Genomic DNA, 17,457 nt, shown 5'->3' on the forward strand with positions numbered 1-17,457 from the left:
TATATATACGACAATAAAATTCCAATATCACTTTAGACCTTAGTAGAAATACGATGAATCTGTGATATTTTTCGGTATTTATAAATGAAAAGTTCTAACAGAATACTGTACCTTAAATGATCCAGTTATTATTTGCCATTTATTTTATTCAATTAGTAGGCTTATACACTGCAGAACGGGCTTTAAACTCATCGTCGATAAAATAAATTTTACAGATTTTTGTATAAAACTAGAAATTATGTAATGTTTTATCGACGTAGACGTAGGTGGAAGATTAAATTTTTGTTTAAGGAGTAATTTATCCATTTATTTATAGGAACTCGGAGGCACTAAAAAGAAAGATGAAGATTTTCGGAACGTGTAGTTGACACCAAACTAAAATAGTAAGAGAGGAGCAATTATCGTCTCGAGAGCTTACAAAAGAATTTTTTCTTTGGCTACGATCCTGTAATAAATAATTATTTATATTAACAATTACGGGCCTCTTTATACATTAAATCGCGTTAATTATTCCGTTTTTTGTCGTATATTTATACCGTTTAACCCTTTCTAAACTTTTATATATCGGTTATAAGTGTAATTCCCGTTCGGACGGTAAATTAATTTTAAAAATGCATAAATATGCGCGGATTAATTTTTCCAATTAATTATATAATAAATACAAAACGAAGACAAACTTTTTAAATTCGAAAAAAGTACACGTGACTTAATCCGTTACGTTGTCTATTCCGCAGACTGTTACGTCGTCTTCGAAAACCGTGCCGATTGGTCGTATTTGCCGACGAAATGGACGTAGACCACGCCCACCGGGAATCACGTTTATATATCCAGGGTCACCTTGGTTCGTCCTTGTCGGCAGAAGTCAGGAAGAGGAGAACGAGTCACCTTTCGATATTAAAGGTTAGAATTATCTATTTATTTATATTGATAATAAACGTACGCTCTTTTAATTACGGATCAAACATTCGATTTAGATTATTGTGTATTTTCTATTTCGTTTCCGACTCGTCGACTCCAGTTTAAGTTATTACTGGTTTAACCGTGATGGCCATTTTCGTCTTTTAAATTAATATTTATATATAATTTAACGTTTAAATAAGTTTTTATAAACGTTATAAAATATACTTTTTGATGTAAATTTCGGTTTAAAAGAGACTTTAAAAGTAAATATTTCATCATATCCTATATTACAGTTAATTAAGGTTTCCTGGTACAGTGAAGCAGTTATGAAACATTCCTTGAGAATATTTATGAAGTTTTTACTAATTTTCTATCATAAATCGACCGTTTTATCGCATTAAAAAATATACATAATGTCTGACATAGATTTCGTGTAAAAGGTATAAATTGCAAGATTTATTGTAAGGTATGTGAAACAATATGCCATCTTGCCCCATTTAATGTATTTTATGCAGTTTTAATTAGAATAGTGATACTTTGAAAGGATGTTAACTTTCTAGACAAATGTCATTGGGAGGAGAATTCAAGGTCGGGGCTTAGACTTCTATTGGCAATGACATAGGTCCTCGGAAAGGCAACGAACATTGCTTTCTGGTGTGTGTCCAAGTATTTCTATCTCTTACAGGTTTTTATTTTAGAATAAATAAATAAAATACTTAATGTAGGGAGATTAGACGGCTTATTTCTCGAGTAATATTTAAAGTCTGGAGAAAAAATCTCTGTATTGATCCGTCGGATCCGTATTTAACCACACGCATTATCCACAAAGGAATGTATCTAGATCGCCCCCTAAAAATTATAAGAATAATCTTCAAAATGTTAATTAGAAAGGAAATTCTCGATAGCTTTTTCATTAATATATTTTAAAAATTAATGAATATATAATGAATTAAAAGGTAATTGGATCACAGAAAATTCCTGTTTTTTAATTTTTTATAGATATTTTCAAAAATTTTTCATTGCTTTATCAAATTTACATGTTGAAATGAGCTTTTCAAATTAGTTGTGGAAAGACTGAATGTAGTTTATAATCATATATATATAACAGAAGAATTATTATAAGCTTATGATACTTTATAAAAATCAATTGCATATTTCTATGTTAAATTCTCCTGTGATTCAGTCAAAAGGAAAGGTTTTGCTCTTCTGTACTTTAACAAAAAAAAAATCTTTGTTTGTTAATTATATTAAGACTAGGAAGTTTTTAAATGAAATTGTCTCTCAAATATAAAATCTTTTGTGTGAAAGAAATTGTTCAAATATAAGGAAAATATCGACGGTAAACAAATCGATCTTAAAGAATAAATAAAACAAGAATGCCTACCGGTACTTTCTACGCTTTCTTTTCGACTTTCTGTAGTTTTTCCGAAGCCGCACGGTACTCTATAACTGCAAAATATGTTAAAAGCTTAAAACGGGATGCTCTGTATAATAATTGAACGACATGTCCAATACTAGTCTTGGATGCTTGTGGAAAATATTAAAAGCTTTCTATTTAAGTCAGTTTTAATGAATTATTTGATTTCTGTTCTCTTAAAACTCGTTAAAGAAAACACGTTAATATCAAATATAAAACAAGATTAACATTTCGTTAATTCCATATTAAAAAAGTTTATGTGGATATTTAAAACTATAAATGAAGAAATTAGATCTGGATTAAATTTAATAAAATTGATTCTATAAATTTATAACTTAATATAATGGAGAGCATTCGTCGTCCAAAGAAAGAGTTCTGGAGCCAATTTTTTTTTTTTTTTGATTCTTTTGGAGGAGAGTGCGGTTTTTTAATGCGAAAGAAATCTAAAGTGCACGAACCTCTTTACTCGTAGAGCAATAAGACATTTGTTCGATTTATTAGCAGCTTTTTTATTTTAAAATGTTAACTTATTTTGACAGGATTATGTAATTGTTACAAAAAATCCAATTACATAAATGGATCCAGGTATTCAATGAATAACATGAACAATAATAGCAAAATTTTTAGGTCAATTTCCTTGTTGCTTAATTTAATGCAATGTGTCTTTGCAATTTATTATGTTCCTGTTGAGCTGAATCATGCTTTATTTCTTAATGTGTGCCTTGCATAATATCTGTAGAAACTATATTATTAGAAGAATTTTGCTGTTCTTACTGTTTAAGTAAAAACAGTCTAACATTGTTCTAAACAGTTCATGGAGATCTTTCTGCTCATTTCTTCTAGATAATTTATTAAAAAGGAAGATATTAACATTGTGTTATCTTTGAAATATTGTCCTAAACTGTTGAATAGCTTGAAGAAATCTGAGAAAAGTTTAAATAAATTGATGACATTTGAAAAAATCTAATATAAAATAAAATTGATTGTATTATATGTGGATTTTTGTATAATAGATGTTTAAAATAGGTTACAATTTATATAAACTACACTTTTGCCATTTTTGCTTTTAATTTGTGTATAATTTTACTTAATTTATTAAAAAAAATTTGACTTAAGAACCAATAAAACTAAAAGTATTTGTTGATTAAGGCTATAATAACATACCAATTTCTTAATTATAAGAAAATTAGTTTTGTAAAATTTTAAGCTCTTCAAATTAAATCACAATTGAGAAGCTGAATTAGGAAGTGAATAGAAAATTTTTTAGATAAAAGAATTAATTCTCTCTTGTAATAGGAAGAAAGCTATTAACATAAATATTAAAAATTGTAAGAATTATTATCTTTGTTATATAGCGAGTTAAAAAAAAAGCATTTATATGATCTTATAATAATAATTTATGACTGACGGCCGAACAGCTAACGGGCACGTCCTACCGCTCTGGAGGATTCTGGATCAAATCCGGAAGGTCAAAAAACCGCAGGAATTTTTCGGGAGGTGGTCTGTCTGGACTTACTAAAAAAAGACCCTCTTAGAGCACATTGTACAGAGAGAGTTAAAAAATAGATATATCTAATTTACAAATACTCATTTTACCATAATATTATTTAACTTACAACGTGTACTTTATCAATCAAAAATAATACAGAAATTTATAAATTTAGAAAATGTATTTCTCGTTCAATATCTAAAAAGAAAATGTCGGTTTTAATAATATAAATAAATATTTGGATCGCGTACTTTCGACCTATCCAGATTCGATCCCGGGTCTCCCGGAGTGGTAGGCTGCCAATCTAACTGCTCGGCCATTTGGCCTCACTTCTTCCAGACTCTTACAAAATTAAATAATTAAAACAAATCCTTAAAAAAATATTTAAATTAGAAATTTTAAACTGACAAAGATAACATCAGATGAGATTAGAACAAATATTTTTAATATTTCTGCTGTGTAAATTGATTTTAAGTTTAGAAAAAAATTTAAATAATTGTTCAATTAAATCTTCTAAAATAAAGAATAGACAATTCAATAATATATTGCCTTATGCAGCTATATGTAATTTTGTGTGCAGGTAGATGATATCAAATTTGTCTTGTCTAAGAATTTAGATATGACCTGATTCTTCATTGGACCATAATGGTGAATAAGAAAGCAATTATTCAAATCCTCAACTGATAAAAACATCACTAAATATTTAACATTTTAACTAATATGTAACTTAAATAGCATTGTTTTATTTAAATGATTGTCTGGATATATTGTTTTAGGCATAAATTCGGTCATTTATAGTTTGGCCCCACAAAATATGCAACAAACACTGATAGTTTAATAGTTTCTTTATTTTCAAATTTGTGATGTGGATGACTGGACAGTAAAAGTATCAGCTTTGCCACTTTGGAGGCTCTAGTTTGGATCGGGAACTTCGGAAATGTTTAAAATTGGTTTGGATATTTTTGGTCTCGTCTGTTGCCATTTGGCCGATCCCGTTGTGGACCCAGCTAAACTCATTATGAATAACAACACACCATGCTGGGAAATACATAATGACAAACACAGAACCAATAACTGGTGTGAAAAAAACAAAAAAAAACTATCTCAAGACAAAATTTTTTCTAATTCCCGAGTTCTTCGGGAGCTATAGCAGTTACCAGATGGAATGTCGTTCGGAACACAAGCTTTTTTGGAATAAACATAAATTTGAACTATGAGTATAAAAAATTTAAAGCCACACGTGTCAAGTAAACCTTGCCAGGACAATGCATGACGGTTGAATCTTCATTTTGCATAGGACAATGCATGCGCAGCTTTTAATTTTTTATTTCCATAGTTCGAATTGTGGTTTGAATTTACATTTATTTCAAAAAAGCTTCTATGTTCCGAATGATGTTCCATCTGGTACCATTATATGGTGTCTGAAGAAGAACTCGGTAGTTTTGTCTTGATAGTTTTTTCTTCACATTAGTTATTAGTTCTGTGTTTGTCATTACTCCTTATGGGTGTAGAAAAAAGATTTTAGGGCATAAAGAGCAGAAAGAGTGGAGGGAACCTTAAAATGCATAAATGTTCTGTTCATCAGTTTATATATATATATATACATATGTAAATGTTGAGTCATGTCTTCCTGATTTATTTACTTTATATTTATTCTATCTCCCATCTGAAACATTAAACAGTGACTTAGCATTGATTACACTGTAAATCTAAAATTTTGAATCAAATATCATGAATACATTGCATATTATTACAAGTTTGGTAATAATTATACCATAATGGTAGAGGATTTAATGTTAATCTTATTCTAGATTATTTTTTTATTGTATTTGTTTGAGAATCTGAAAGGTGTGTGCTTTGTTTTTTTCTAGCATTAAGAGGTTTGTAATTGACATTACAACCATTTAAGTTTGGTTGCATTTTTAATTTATATAAAAACATATAAAGTTCTAAAGACTTTATTCTTATATTTAGTTTAAAAAAATCCACTTCAAATAAATCAAAATGGCTGGATATTTCCAATACCCTCCTAAAGAACTGCAAGATGAATTGAAGAAGATTGCCAACAGCATTGTTGCACCTGGAAAGGGTATTTTAGCAGCTGATGAAAGTACTGGTGAGTTTAGAACCAAAGGCTTTTTTTTAAATTTCTGATTTTCAGATTATTATTATTTAAGGATACATAACAGATTATTAAGAGACTTAATTTAAAAACTATAATATTAATTTAAATTTGCATTTTATATAGCCACCATGGGTAAACGTTTGCAAGGAATTGGCGTAGAAAACACAGAGGACAACAGGCGTGCTTACCGTCAGCTGTTATTTACCTCCGACAAGGCAGCAATGACCGAAGCCATAAGCGGCGTGATCTTATTTCACGAAACCCTTTTCCAGAATGCCGACGACGGAACACCATTTGTTAAAATTTTGGAGGATCGTGGTATTATTCCGGGAATTAAAGTCGACAAAGGTGTCGTACCATTGATGGGAACAACAGAAGAATGCACCACCCAAGGTATATTTTGGAAATCCTTTCTAATAATTTGTCTTAGGAGAATTTTTGAACTTTGTTTATTCTAAATTAAACTTACAGGATTGGATGATTTGGCTACAAGATGCCAAGAATACAAAGCTAAAGGTTGCCACTTTGCTAAATGGAGATGTGTATTGAAGATTAGAGACCGCGAACCTTCTGCTCTCTCTATCTTAGAAAACGCTAATGTTTTGGCTCGCTACGCATCCATTTGCCAAATGGTAAATATTTTTGAAAAATTTATTATGTAAGATGACATGCTCACATGCATTCACATATACTTATCAATTATTAATATTTTATAATTTAAAATAATTGAGCCATTTCAAAAATATATTATCTGAACGTTCATAAATTAGTATTGTTCACTAATAAACTTGAACGTCTGTGATTTACTTGTGCATCTACTTCTCGGGCTTAAGTCATGTCTTGTGAGCGGCAATCCAACTGCTGCTCAGACTGAATCAAGTATACAAGTAATCGGCAGCTGTGCAGCTTAAAGGGAACATTGATAAAGAGAGAACTAGTTTATTATAACTTCATATAAACATTTTTTGAACTTGCTGCAATTGTTGCATAATTTATATTCTTCTAGTGCACTATTAGAATACTCCACAATTTCATAATCTTAGAAGGAACTATGGATGTTAATTATTAAAAATTTCATTAAGAAAAGTTATTTCAATATTTTAAAGAAAATAAAATACTTCCTAGACAGTTTTTTTCTGAACTGACTAATTAGATATTGAAAGCAAATGCCAAATAGATACTATTTATTGAAGATGTAGATAAAATTTATATTGATGATTACTTCCCACTGATTAATGTTAATATTGATGTTTCCAACAATATGGAAACATTAATATTTGGATAATAATTATAGTAATGTTTGAAATTTAAAATAAATAAAATCTCAAGAATCTTTTACACCTACTAAAAGTGCCTTATTTTGTTAGTATAGTATACACTGTCATTTTTAAGTCATTTCTTGACTTCCCCATCATAAAAAAAGAGTTGATTGCAAACTGTTATAAAAGTGAATACTATTTCTAACAAAATAAATTAGTGTATGAATTTATAAAATCCTTACTGAATATTCAACGTAAATTTGGTTATTGTTAACCTATTCTTCACCTTCATTCTAATGATCGTTGCTCCCATTTATAACTAACTAATATAGATATAACCAGATTTCAAGCATAATTAGTCTGAAAATTGATTTGGTGGAGGTCCAAGTAGCGTAACTGACAATGTATCTGCATGGTAAGCAGGAGTTGCAGGTTAGAATCCTGCTCGGGCCTAATCTTTTCTTCCAGAATATTTTAAAATTGAATTATTTGTAATTATTAACTTTAACAGGAATTGTGTCAATATATAAAAATTTTACATTTCTACCACAATTTTACCAGGTCCATAAAATATTAATGTTTCTCTGTATTCTTTATGGTTTTTAGAATAGAATCGTTCCTATTGTCGAACCCGAAGTTCTCCCAGATGGCGATCATGATCTCGACAGGGCACAAAAGGTGACGGAAACTGTCCTGGCAGCAGTTTACAAGGCACTAAATGATCACCACGTCTATCTTGAAGGTACCCTCCTGAAACCAAACATGGTAACCGCCGGCCAGAGTTGCAAAACCAAATACACACCCCAACAGATTGCCGAAGCCACGGTTACCGCATTGCAAAGGACTGTTCCGGCTGCTGTTCCTGGTAATTATGTATTTTCAATATTTTTATATTTAGAATAAACAGATTCGTTAAATACTTGTTTCATAAATTAAGAAGAAAATCAGACACTACTAATTATCTCACATCTTGGCCAGGTGATGAACAGCATTGTTTTAAAAAGTTTAGGGGCCTCTTTTTAGTAAAGCAGAACAAGCACTATTTGACTTTTGCTGGCTGACCATGGTTGGCAGATGGGTTTGTTGCCTGACGTGACAATGTTTGTGGAGAGGATGAGCACTTGACTGATTGCTAGAGGATGACAATGTTGCCATGTAATACTACATTTTCAGACAAAAATGGCTACACCTATCAAGACATGCTGCTAGTGCTGTTTTATTGTCAAAAATGAAGAAATAAAAGGAATGTGATGACAGATGTCACTTGCTCACTTCTCAAAAGTTGGCACTAGTACCATCTGAGACAGTTGCCGTGATTGGGTGTTGGTTGCAACAAGTTGTTTTTCAAAGTTTTGGAAAACCAATGTTTGCCAAATTCATTATTGGGCGCACAATCACTTAGTGTTGCCTTTCTTAATGCAGTGAACTTGTCAAAGATTCATCAATCTGGTACCTTCATTAAGTAAGACTGGTCCCTACTATGGTGCATTTTTACAGCCTGGCCAAGATTTGCAAAACCAGCTGTATTTTTATACTTAAAATTTAATTTTTAGTACCATTTTAAAAAGTTGCAAAACATTTTGTTAACTTGAAAATGTAATTCTTTAGATGCAGATTGAAACCATATATAGAATAGACATGTAATGTTTATTCTTGCTTTTAAAAGGAATTTTTCTCTATGGACAGGCATCACTTTCTTATCTGGTGGTCAGTCGGAAGAGGAGGCATCTGTTAATCTCGATGCCATCAACAAACATCCCGGCAAGAAGCCCTGGGCTCTAACTTTCAGTTATGGCCGAGCGCTCCAAGCCAGTGCTTTGAAGGCATGGGAAGGAAAACCAGACAATGTGGCAGCAGGACAGCAAGAATTTTTGAAGAGAGCAAAGGTATAAATTTTTAAAATTTGCAATTGTTAACAAATCTTGTAAAATTGACTGAAAAAATAAGTAAAATTAAGATCAATTATGATATTGTATAAAACATATAGTCCAAATAGAAACTTTACATGATACAAAAATCAAGATACAATTATTGCCAATTCATTGAGAACAGATAATTTAACTAATGTTCAACATCTTAATTTTCTTGCCTGCATGCATCCTTTCAAAAAGTAATGTTAATTTGGTACTAGAGTTAGGCGTTAGGTGCCATCTCTTGCTAAATTTAATAATTATAATTATTAAATTTAGCAAGAGATGGCACCTAACGCCTGACTCTACTAACAAATTATCTTATAAATTATTTATTATTGTAGCCATTTCTAGCCCAATAATTCGGCTTTGGTTAGAGTATTGCTTTAATGGGTTAGCTGATGATGTTTGTTTATATATATATATATATATATATATACACCTTGCCGGGGTTGCAATGGCTGGTTGAGTGCCTTTGGAGATGTTTACGGGACGTGGGCGCTTAATGTGTCCCCAGCTGGCATTGTGATGGCTGTCGATGGTAGTAACGTAAGCTTATATAAACTGGAAGGGGAGATCAGACTGGAGGTCCGGGTAGCGTAATTGGTAACGCATCTGCACGGTATGCAGGAGTTGCAGGTTCGAGTTCTGCTTCGGGCCGATTCTTTTCTTCTAGTTAGTTCTAAATTATATAATTGTAATGTTAATTACTGAAAACATTAAGTACAAAAAATGTTTATCTAATATATTTTAATATTTCAGGCTAACAGCGAGGCTTCGGTCGGCAAGTATGGCGGAGGAGTGGCCGGTGCCGCCGCAGGAGAGATCCTCTTCATTAAGGATCACGCCTACTAAAAGAAAATGCATTAACCTTCTGTGTGATATGTGGAAAATCAAATTAACTGGAAAATGTTATTTTGAAATTGAAAAACTCCTCAGTTCTAAATTGTATCTTATCAGTTTAAGAGTAAGTTTTCTTGCAAAATAATATACTCATGCCAAGTCCTAAATAATATCCATTAATTCAATTATATTCCACAAATTACGTTCCTATGTATTATCCTTGTGAACCAAAAATAAATTGTTAGTTGTTAAAAAAAAAAAAAATGGTGGAAATTTATTAAATCATTTCTGAAGTTTCACACATGTTACATTTGCAGAAGATTTTCTATAATATACTTTGATCCAGATAATCCAACTAGATATTCATTTAGAAGGAAGATGAAAAGGACCTTTTGAGTCAGACAGATGATTATAGTGTGAATTTGACAGTACTTAAAAATACTGTGATGGCTCGTGCATTAAATTATACTGTATAACTTTTATCCTCTTAACTTAGAGAAGTTTGAAGTAATCCAAACAACGAAAACAAAGTTATATGATACACTATTTTAATAACTTGTATTCTGTGGACTAATCAATAATCTTCTTAATGTAGGAAATTTTCGGTACCAAACGTCACATCAATTCTAAACAGTCTGCCCCTGATATGTTCCAGGATTTCTTCCATAGATCTCTTGCACAAGTTTGATTTTATGTAATTTATGGAATACTAATAAAAGCATTCTCCTATAGTGTCTGATTTGCTAAAATAACAAAAAGTAGATTACAAATTTTCTTTATTTCATTATATCATATGCAAAGAAACTTATCTGGAAATGGTGGTGAAGTCACTGGAACGGACATAATCAAACATTACCGATCAGTCTTTTGCTCTCACAGTTAACTTTTTATGTTGTTGCAATCTATTTGGATCAGAAAACTAACAGTTATGAAAATACATCGTTACTTATCAAAAACATTTACATAGTTTGACTCGTAACTTCGAACCGTATAGATTTCTCGGACGGTCGAGACGACCACCTGCCGGTCCGGGAGACCTGGGCGAGCGCCACGAATTCGAGTGGTTCATTCCAGACGAGCAGGGCCCAGTCTCTTGCAGTCTTCCGTAACTGGTTCGGCCAAATTCACGACGAGCACGAAAAAAGGCCGTCTCGATGCCCATGGACAGTAGCAACTAAAAGTATTTTTTTACATAGATCAAACTGTTTACTTACGCAGACACGTTTTTTTTATTATTATTATTTTTTTGTATATTTGAGATAATTATAATTATGCTCAGACTTGCTTACAGTTGACAAAGTTGAAAATATTCATAAGTTCTTATTTTGTTGGTAATAACAATTACTAGTATTGTTACTTTTTTTTTTAGAATTGATCCCAAAAATTATATGCAAATAAATTATAACTTTTTTTAGGAATTTGACCACCTTAATAATTTCAAAATTATTATTTGCACAATCTCTTATCAGGATGAGTTGTTAATGTTTTTTTATGGCTCATATATATTGAGAGTTCCATCTCTTGGTAAAAGAATTTAATATCTCAATAACACATTCATATAACCCTTAACACTGGCACCATGCCTTGGATAGTGGAGTGTAAAATCGACCACATCCCTCATCAATGGGCCCTGCCGCTGGGTACCCTCTTAGTGCCCCAGTCCAATCAACAATGAAAAACTAAGGCCTTGAAAGACTTGGAATATTGAAGAAAATATCTTTTTAATTTTTAACACTTACAAGAGGGCATAGTTTACAATTTCACCACATTTAAATTTGAAAATTAATTTTTATTATTACTTAAAACATTTTTCTTTCTATAAAACAATTTTGATCATTTTTCTACGGAAATTTCTTCAGAAATTACTCAAATTGGGCTTTCGTTTCATTTTCTAAAGTAACAAAAGCACGATATTAATCGAATGCAGTGTGCCACCGCATATATAGAAAAATATATTCCTAACACAGTGGTAATAAGATTTACCTGATTGGCTTTGAATGTTTTCCGTCTGTCTGAAACGCACTTCTTCCTCCTCCAAAATGGCGCATTTCATTAATTTCAACAAGAAACTCTGACGAAGGAAGACCGAAAGGTTGTTTGAAATGGGAGCGAAACAAAATACCAGAAAAATCATCTAAAAAATTATTGGTTTTGTTTAAAATTTTAGAAGAAAAATTTTTTTAAATGAGGCATGGCAACAATGTCAAACCGCATTTTTTAAAAAAGCAATAATTACTTTAAGCATCCAATAATAAGGAATTAAAGTTACTACGGCATCAAAAAAAGTTTCAAATAAATGAATTAACGCAAATATCACCCAATAAATCAACAATTTTCTAGTTTCTTCCAGATTATTTTGTTCCACCGACGAAACTCTATATTAGAAAACGTTATTTTAGAATGAAATATAATAATTTTGAAGTATAGGAAATCGAAAGCGCACTTACGAAGCATAAATAGGATAAACAATGGATGTAAATGTGCATAAAAATTCCTTCCCGAATCCTACGGCCGTGTACGCGGCGACTATTATTGCTATAACTGTAAATTAGTGAATTATATTAATTTAATCAGTTTAAAATCAGCTTTCAAACCAGAATTATTTGCGAGAAGGCACAAACACACACAAATATTCCATTAGCGAGGTTGAGGCCCGAAGTTTTAAACGCGAAAACTTGTACGTCGGACGTTCGGCGTCGCTTTCCCGTAAGCCTAGAAGTTTGACAATGGCGTTTGGAAAGTCAGTGGAATTGTGCTCGACGTTCCAAACGCCATTGTCAAACTTCTAGGCTTACGGGAAAGCGACGCCGAACGTCCGACGTACAAGTTTTCGCGTTTAAAGCTTCGGCCTCAACCTCGCTATTATCTAATGCCGAACTTACAGGAAAATATATAAAATCTGTCACATTTCGTTTTTTCTTCTAAATTTTTGAGAATTCTGGTGTACTTATTATCTGAATGTAATTTGTCAGACACTACGTCCATCATCTCAATTAATTCCGCCATGTTTCTCCGTTCGACAACTGTTTATTTCGACTTATCGACTTTGTTTTGATCGTTCTTCTCGAAACGTTAAAATGATAATTCGAAATTCGAATTTAAGAAGATTTATTCGATGAAAACTTAGAAGAAATTTATAAAATTTTAATATTAAAATAAACGAGAAGAAATTACTTTCAATATAGCTTTCGTACGGCCTTTAAAAACAATTTACTGATTTTCACACGCCATTTTTGTCTCCCGCTCCGTGGACACCGATAAAGCTTTTTAATCGTACTCATTATGAGTTCGGCCAGACCCCATAACGGGAGAGGCCAGTTGGTGAGGATCTTGATTTTGAAAAATGTTATCGTTATTAAACTATAATATCATTTCAGCTTGATTTCTATAATGGGAAATCATAAGCTGAAATGATTTCCCACGCATAATGGTTGAATATGTCATTATTTTTGGGCTATAATATGACTAATTTTCATAATTGATTATAAGGTAATTTGACAAGAGGTGGGCGGTTAGGCCGCCATCTCGTGATACAATTAATAATTAATAAATTAAACAATTTAAATTTAGGATGTTCTGGAAGAAAAGGTGTAATGTTAATATATGCATATGTTATGGACAAAGTGATTAATACGGGCATTAGGAATAATGCCCGATTAATCACTTTGTCCATAACACATACACTGATAATTATGCAAAACGTGCACATTTAACTGAATATTTGTTCATAATTAAAATAATAGTAATAATATTTATTTCGAAAATTATGGCGCTTTTCGATTGGTTGGAATAGTATACATTTTTACGTCAATTTGACGTCATCTCTTCAAATTTCAACGGGAAATTCTAGAAAATGACGCAAAATTTACGTAAAATGCGCAGCGTTTCAATCATTCAAGCGGACTTTATATTTGGCACGCGGATCTCCAATCAAAATTCTAAATTCCTTTTAACAAAGTTAAATGTACCGAAAATTAAGTTAATTTTATATTTACGCTTACGTAATGCTTAGTTTTATTTTAGAGTAAATTCGCCTGTAAATCATGCTTTCCTTCACAGTCTCTCTGTTTAACAAGAAAGCTTTGGGATGTTCTTTCAATTATTATCGTTAAATTCTTATTATTTTCTTTTAATTCCACTCCAAAAGAAGCGTATTTATAATTTTCACAACGTTTAGCCTATGTTTTATTTAAATAAAACGAAATTATTAGACACGGGAAGGCTGGCAAAATTGACAGTTTAAGACAAGATTAGAGATTTTTCATTGTAGGGAGTTCTTACGTTTTACCAGAACAATGATTGGGGAACTTAAAAGATATTCTTCCTCACGCCATGTTCTTGCCGGGGGTGACGTCATATAGGTTTTATTTCGTCTTCCGGACTTAAATGTAAATTGAAAATCCGTAGAGTTTACGGAAAAGATATATTATAAAAATTGTCACGAGATGGCGACACTATCCGTTTTTATGCCAGATTCATTTGATTAGTTAAGTTATAGCCCAAAACTATCTACCAGTTAGTTTAAAATTAATTTTTTTAATTATAAGCGACTTTCGTTTTTTAGATTTATTTGATTTTTATATTTTAACATTGATTAATTCTAAAATAAGGTTTTTGTTTTGAATATTTATTATCATCATTATTATTATTTTACTAGTAGATAAACCTGGCACTATCTGGGCAAAAAATAACAGCAACTAAGATTACGATTATTAGATTATTTCATACTTCTAACCCTTATAATATATTATAGTATTTGATTTATATAACTACGAAAGTTATCTTACGTAAGAGTTTATCACCCGAGTGACCAATCTAACACTTCTTTAAATTGTATATAGTAGAGGAATAAAGAATTGTAATGTTAATAACGCGAAGAAAACCCAGAAAACTCCTGGCCGCCAACCTCCTCTAGGAGAAGGCACAGTCAGAAGAATTTCTTATCTGTCTAATCTTAACGAACATGGCCTAGCTTTTCGGCTATAAATTTAACTAATTTGACATTAGAAATGTATCGCCACCAGCCGAGGTGTCAATAAAACGAGCAATTATTTATTGTAAAATCGTCATAATGCCGGTTGCAATTTTAATCATATTTTACTTTTTAAAAAATCACTTCACTTCCGGTCCAAACCGAAAGTTCGTTTATAGTTAATTGGCACCTCCAACCTCTAAGCTTTCCATATCTGGTCTCGATTCTCAAGATTAAAAGACAGACAAACGAACGATATGAGAAGCTATAGGTGTGAAATTTGAAAACTGCAGCCCAATAAATACTATTTAATTCATTGCTGTTTTCTATAAGTAGCGACACTGCTATTCGGCAAGTTTTTTCGCCGCAAGAGAGATCTTTTCAACATTTGACGTGAGGTGTGGACTCCCGTGAAGAGCATCACAACGCATAAAGCCATATATATATTATATATTAAATATATATATATATTAAAAAAATACAAAGTTAAATGTTCTCTTATTAGTTGTTTACCCTACAAAGCTTTTTTAAAGGGGATACTATAGATTACCACCTATGGAATTTCGGGTTTTTGGGTATATATCTGAACTCAGAGGACCGAGACGAGTTTAACGATACTCTACTTTTGGACCGGAGACGAAAAATAAAAAATTAAACATCCTTTTTTCCAGCGATCGCGCGATGATCGGAAGTCGCGTCGCTCTCTCCGCTCTCGTATTGCGTGTTTAACCCTCCGGGAAATGACCGTAGTCCGACGTCATGGTTTGCAGACTTTACCGCAAGATGGCTGTACTAGCAACTACGATGCCGTCTGCATGAGAGCATTAAAAAAGTATGGTAACTATTTTATTTTTCGTCTCCGGTCCAAAAATAGGGTACCGTTGAACTCGTCTCGGTCCCGAGTTCAAATATATAATCAAAGTCCTGAAATTCCATAGGTGGTAATCTACAGTACACCCCTTTTTGAACGTACACTTGTTGTCAAAATTAACTTAAATACAGTCAAACCTGTTTTTGTGCGGTGGATAGGGACCGCATTAAAAAATCGCACGAAACTTTACGAATGGCTGTAAAAAATAGTTTTCGCAACACAATTAAAAAAATATTTTTTATGCGGTCAACAGGGACCGCATAAAAAAAGTCTCACATAGAAAATAACTCAAAACAGTACGAAATAGAATTTATTGACAACAGATGTCAGCACTTGACTGCATCGTCTGGTCTATCGTCTGTTTTACATATTTTTGTCCAGGTGGTGTTTTGTTGACTTAAAAAGTAAATTATTTCATTTTTCGCATATTCATGCAATATTACTATAATAAGTGCATTTATGCTATAATAAGTTTATTTAGCTATAATAAGTCAACATGAGACATGACGAATCGCACGAGACTAGTCGCCAACTATACCGCACAAATTAAAAATTCGCATTAAAAAAATCGCACATAAAAACAGGTTTGACTGTATAAATAGTATTACACGCAATCATTCCTAGAAAGCGAATATCACAAACCTGGCTCTCTTGCCGCGAAGAGAGAACCTGCAGAAACTGGCAGTTATCGATTATGCGCGACGCTGCCGCTTTTATGCCAAATTCGTTTTATTAGTAGTCAAAATTAGCCAAAATAGTCGCCTTATTTTTTAATTTTACAATTTTGTTTTTAAGATTTTATTTACATTTTCCAAGTGTTTTAACAGATAAATCCACACATCGAATTCTGAATTATATTGTATTAAACGCCTCACAAAATGCTTACACAGTATATATATAATGATCCCTATTTCATTACGTTAAAATTCCGGCGAGCTGGAGTTTCCCCTTTGCTGCCAGAATTTTAGTGATAAGTTAAGGATTTGGTTCTCTATTTTGGATAAAGTGGGTTTTATGCACCACGTGTTATGCATATGACCCAACGTTTCATAACGCCGAAGTCGAGTAGAGAATACGGGATTTACGAAACAACACAAGCAGTCGGATTTAATTTTTCTGAATTATTTTTATTCGCGCATCCTCGTTAATGTGGGACAGTTCTCTTGTTTACTACTATTGATTATTAAACTTCCATAGAAGTAAAATATCTGCTGCTGTTACTTTGCTTTGTCCGTTACGCAAGAATCCTTATCTCCCAAAATGGCTAAATAAGGCCCGTAAATGTGACAATCCTTCCGTTTCGTCGTCTTCAATCACGTGCTTAAGCTTTTGAATAATTGAAATATAAATAAAGGAGGGGTCGTGCATTCGATCGCGTAATCGTCCATCCATTTCGAGTCTTTCGAGGTTTTCCATAATCCCGAGTACTTTGCGCCACATTTTCACGCTCGAAGAGGAAGGCGGCGTTCGTACAATGTAAGCTGATTCGGGTTAATATTACGTCGTTCTTCCATTTGTTAATTCCAGCAGATGGATGCTGTGATATCGTGTCACTTACCCATTCGAAAATGATTAACCTCTGTTCAAATATGAAAAATTTATCGAGTTCAAAGACCCGATCGACATTAACTCCGTTGTGAACGTACTGCAAAGAATGGAGTCCGCCCAAAG

At 32.3% G+C, this 17,457-nt stretch overlaps 2 protein-coding genes across 2 annotated transcripts; one reads left to right on the forward strand and one right to left on the reverse strand.

Annotated features, from left to right (window-relative positions):
* Nucleotides 1-818: 818 nt before the first annotated feature.
* Nucleotides 819-10,674, forward strand: Ald1 (fructose-bisphosphate aldolase). The gene is made up of 7 exons (XM_067269093.1): nucleotides 819-900; nucleotides 5,781-5,922; nucleotides 6,055-6,324; nucleotides 6,403-6,563; nucleotides 7,797-8,055; nucleotides 8,877-9,076; nucleotides 9,863-10,674. The coding sequence occupies exons 2-7, from the start codon at nucleotides 5,811-5,813 to the stop codon at nucleotides 9,953-9,955; spliced, it is 1,095 nt and encodes a 364-aa protein (XP_067125194.1). The 5' UTR covers nucleotides 819-900; nucleotides 5,781-5,810; the 3' UTR covers nucleotides 9,956-10,674.
* A 1,073-nt stretch (nucleotides 10,675-11,747) lies between these two features.
* LOC136974279 (receptor expression-enhancing protein 5-like) lies at nucleotides 11,748-13,096 on the reverse strand. The gene is made up of 5 exons (XM_067269116.1): nucleotides 12,826-13,096; nucleotides 12,391-12,484; nucleotides 12,180-12,318; nucleotides 11,927-12,077; nucleotides 11,748-11,834 (listed from the first exon to the last, which is right to left on the reverse strand). The coding sequence occupies exons 1-5, from the start codon at nucleotides 12,947-12,949 to the stop codon at nucleotides 11,806-11,808; spliced, it is 537 nt and encodes a 178-aa protein (XP_067125217.1). The 5' UTR covers nucleotides 12,950-13,096; the 3' UTR covers nucleotides 11,748-11,805.
* Between the last annotated feature and the right edge of the window lie 4,361 nt (nucleotides 13,097-17,457).

The sequence above is a fragment of the Centruroides vittatus genome, unplaced genomic scaffold, assembly GCF_030686945.1.
Source record: "Centruroides vittatus isolate TY-2023 unplaced genomic scaffold, ASM3068694v2 contig_345, whole genome shotgun sequence".
NCBI classification, from domain to species: domain Eukaryota; kingdom Metazoa; phylum Arthropoda; class Arachnida; order Scorpiones; family Buthidae; genus Centruroides; species Centruroides vittatus.

What these genes read in the sequence shown, in the direction of transcription:
- Ald1 (XM_067269093.1), top strand. Translation starts at nt 5,811, where the DNA reads ATGGCTGGATATTTCCAATACCCTCCTAAAGAACTGCAAGATGAATTG. An exon ending in AGAAGAATGCACCACCCAAG is followed by an intron (nt 6,325 to 6,402) that starts GTATATTTTGGA and finishes TTAAACTTACAG; the next exon opens with GATTGGATGATTTGGCTACA. An exon ending in AATTTTTGAAGAGAGCAAAG is followed by an intron (nt 9,077 to 9,862) that starts GTATAAATTTTT and finishes TTAATATTTCAG; the next exon opens with GCTAACAGCGAGGCTTCGGT.
- LOC136974279 (XM_067269116.1), bottom strand. Translation starts at nt 12,949, where the DNA reads ATGGCGGAATTAATTGAGATGATGGACGTAGTGTCTGACAAATTACAT. An exon ending in GTTTATCCTATTTATGCTTC is followed by an intron (nt 12,319 to 12,390) that starts GTAAGTGCGCTT and finishes TTTCTAATATAG; the next exon opens with AGTTTCGTCGGTGGAACAAA. An exon ending in CTTATTATTGGATGCTTAAA is followed by an intron (nt 12,078 to 12,179) that starts GTAATTATTGCT and finishes ATAATTTTTTAG; the next exon opens with ATGATTTTTCTGGTATTTTG.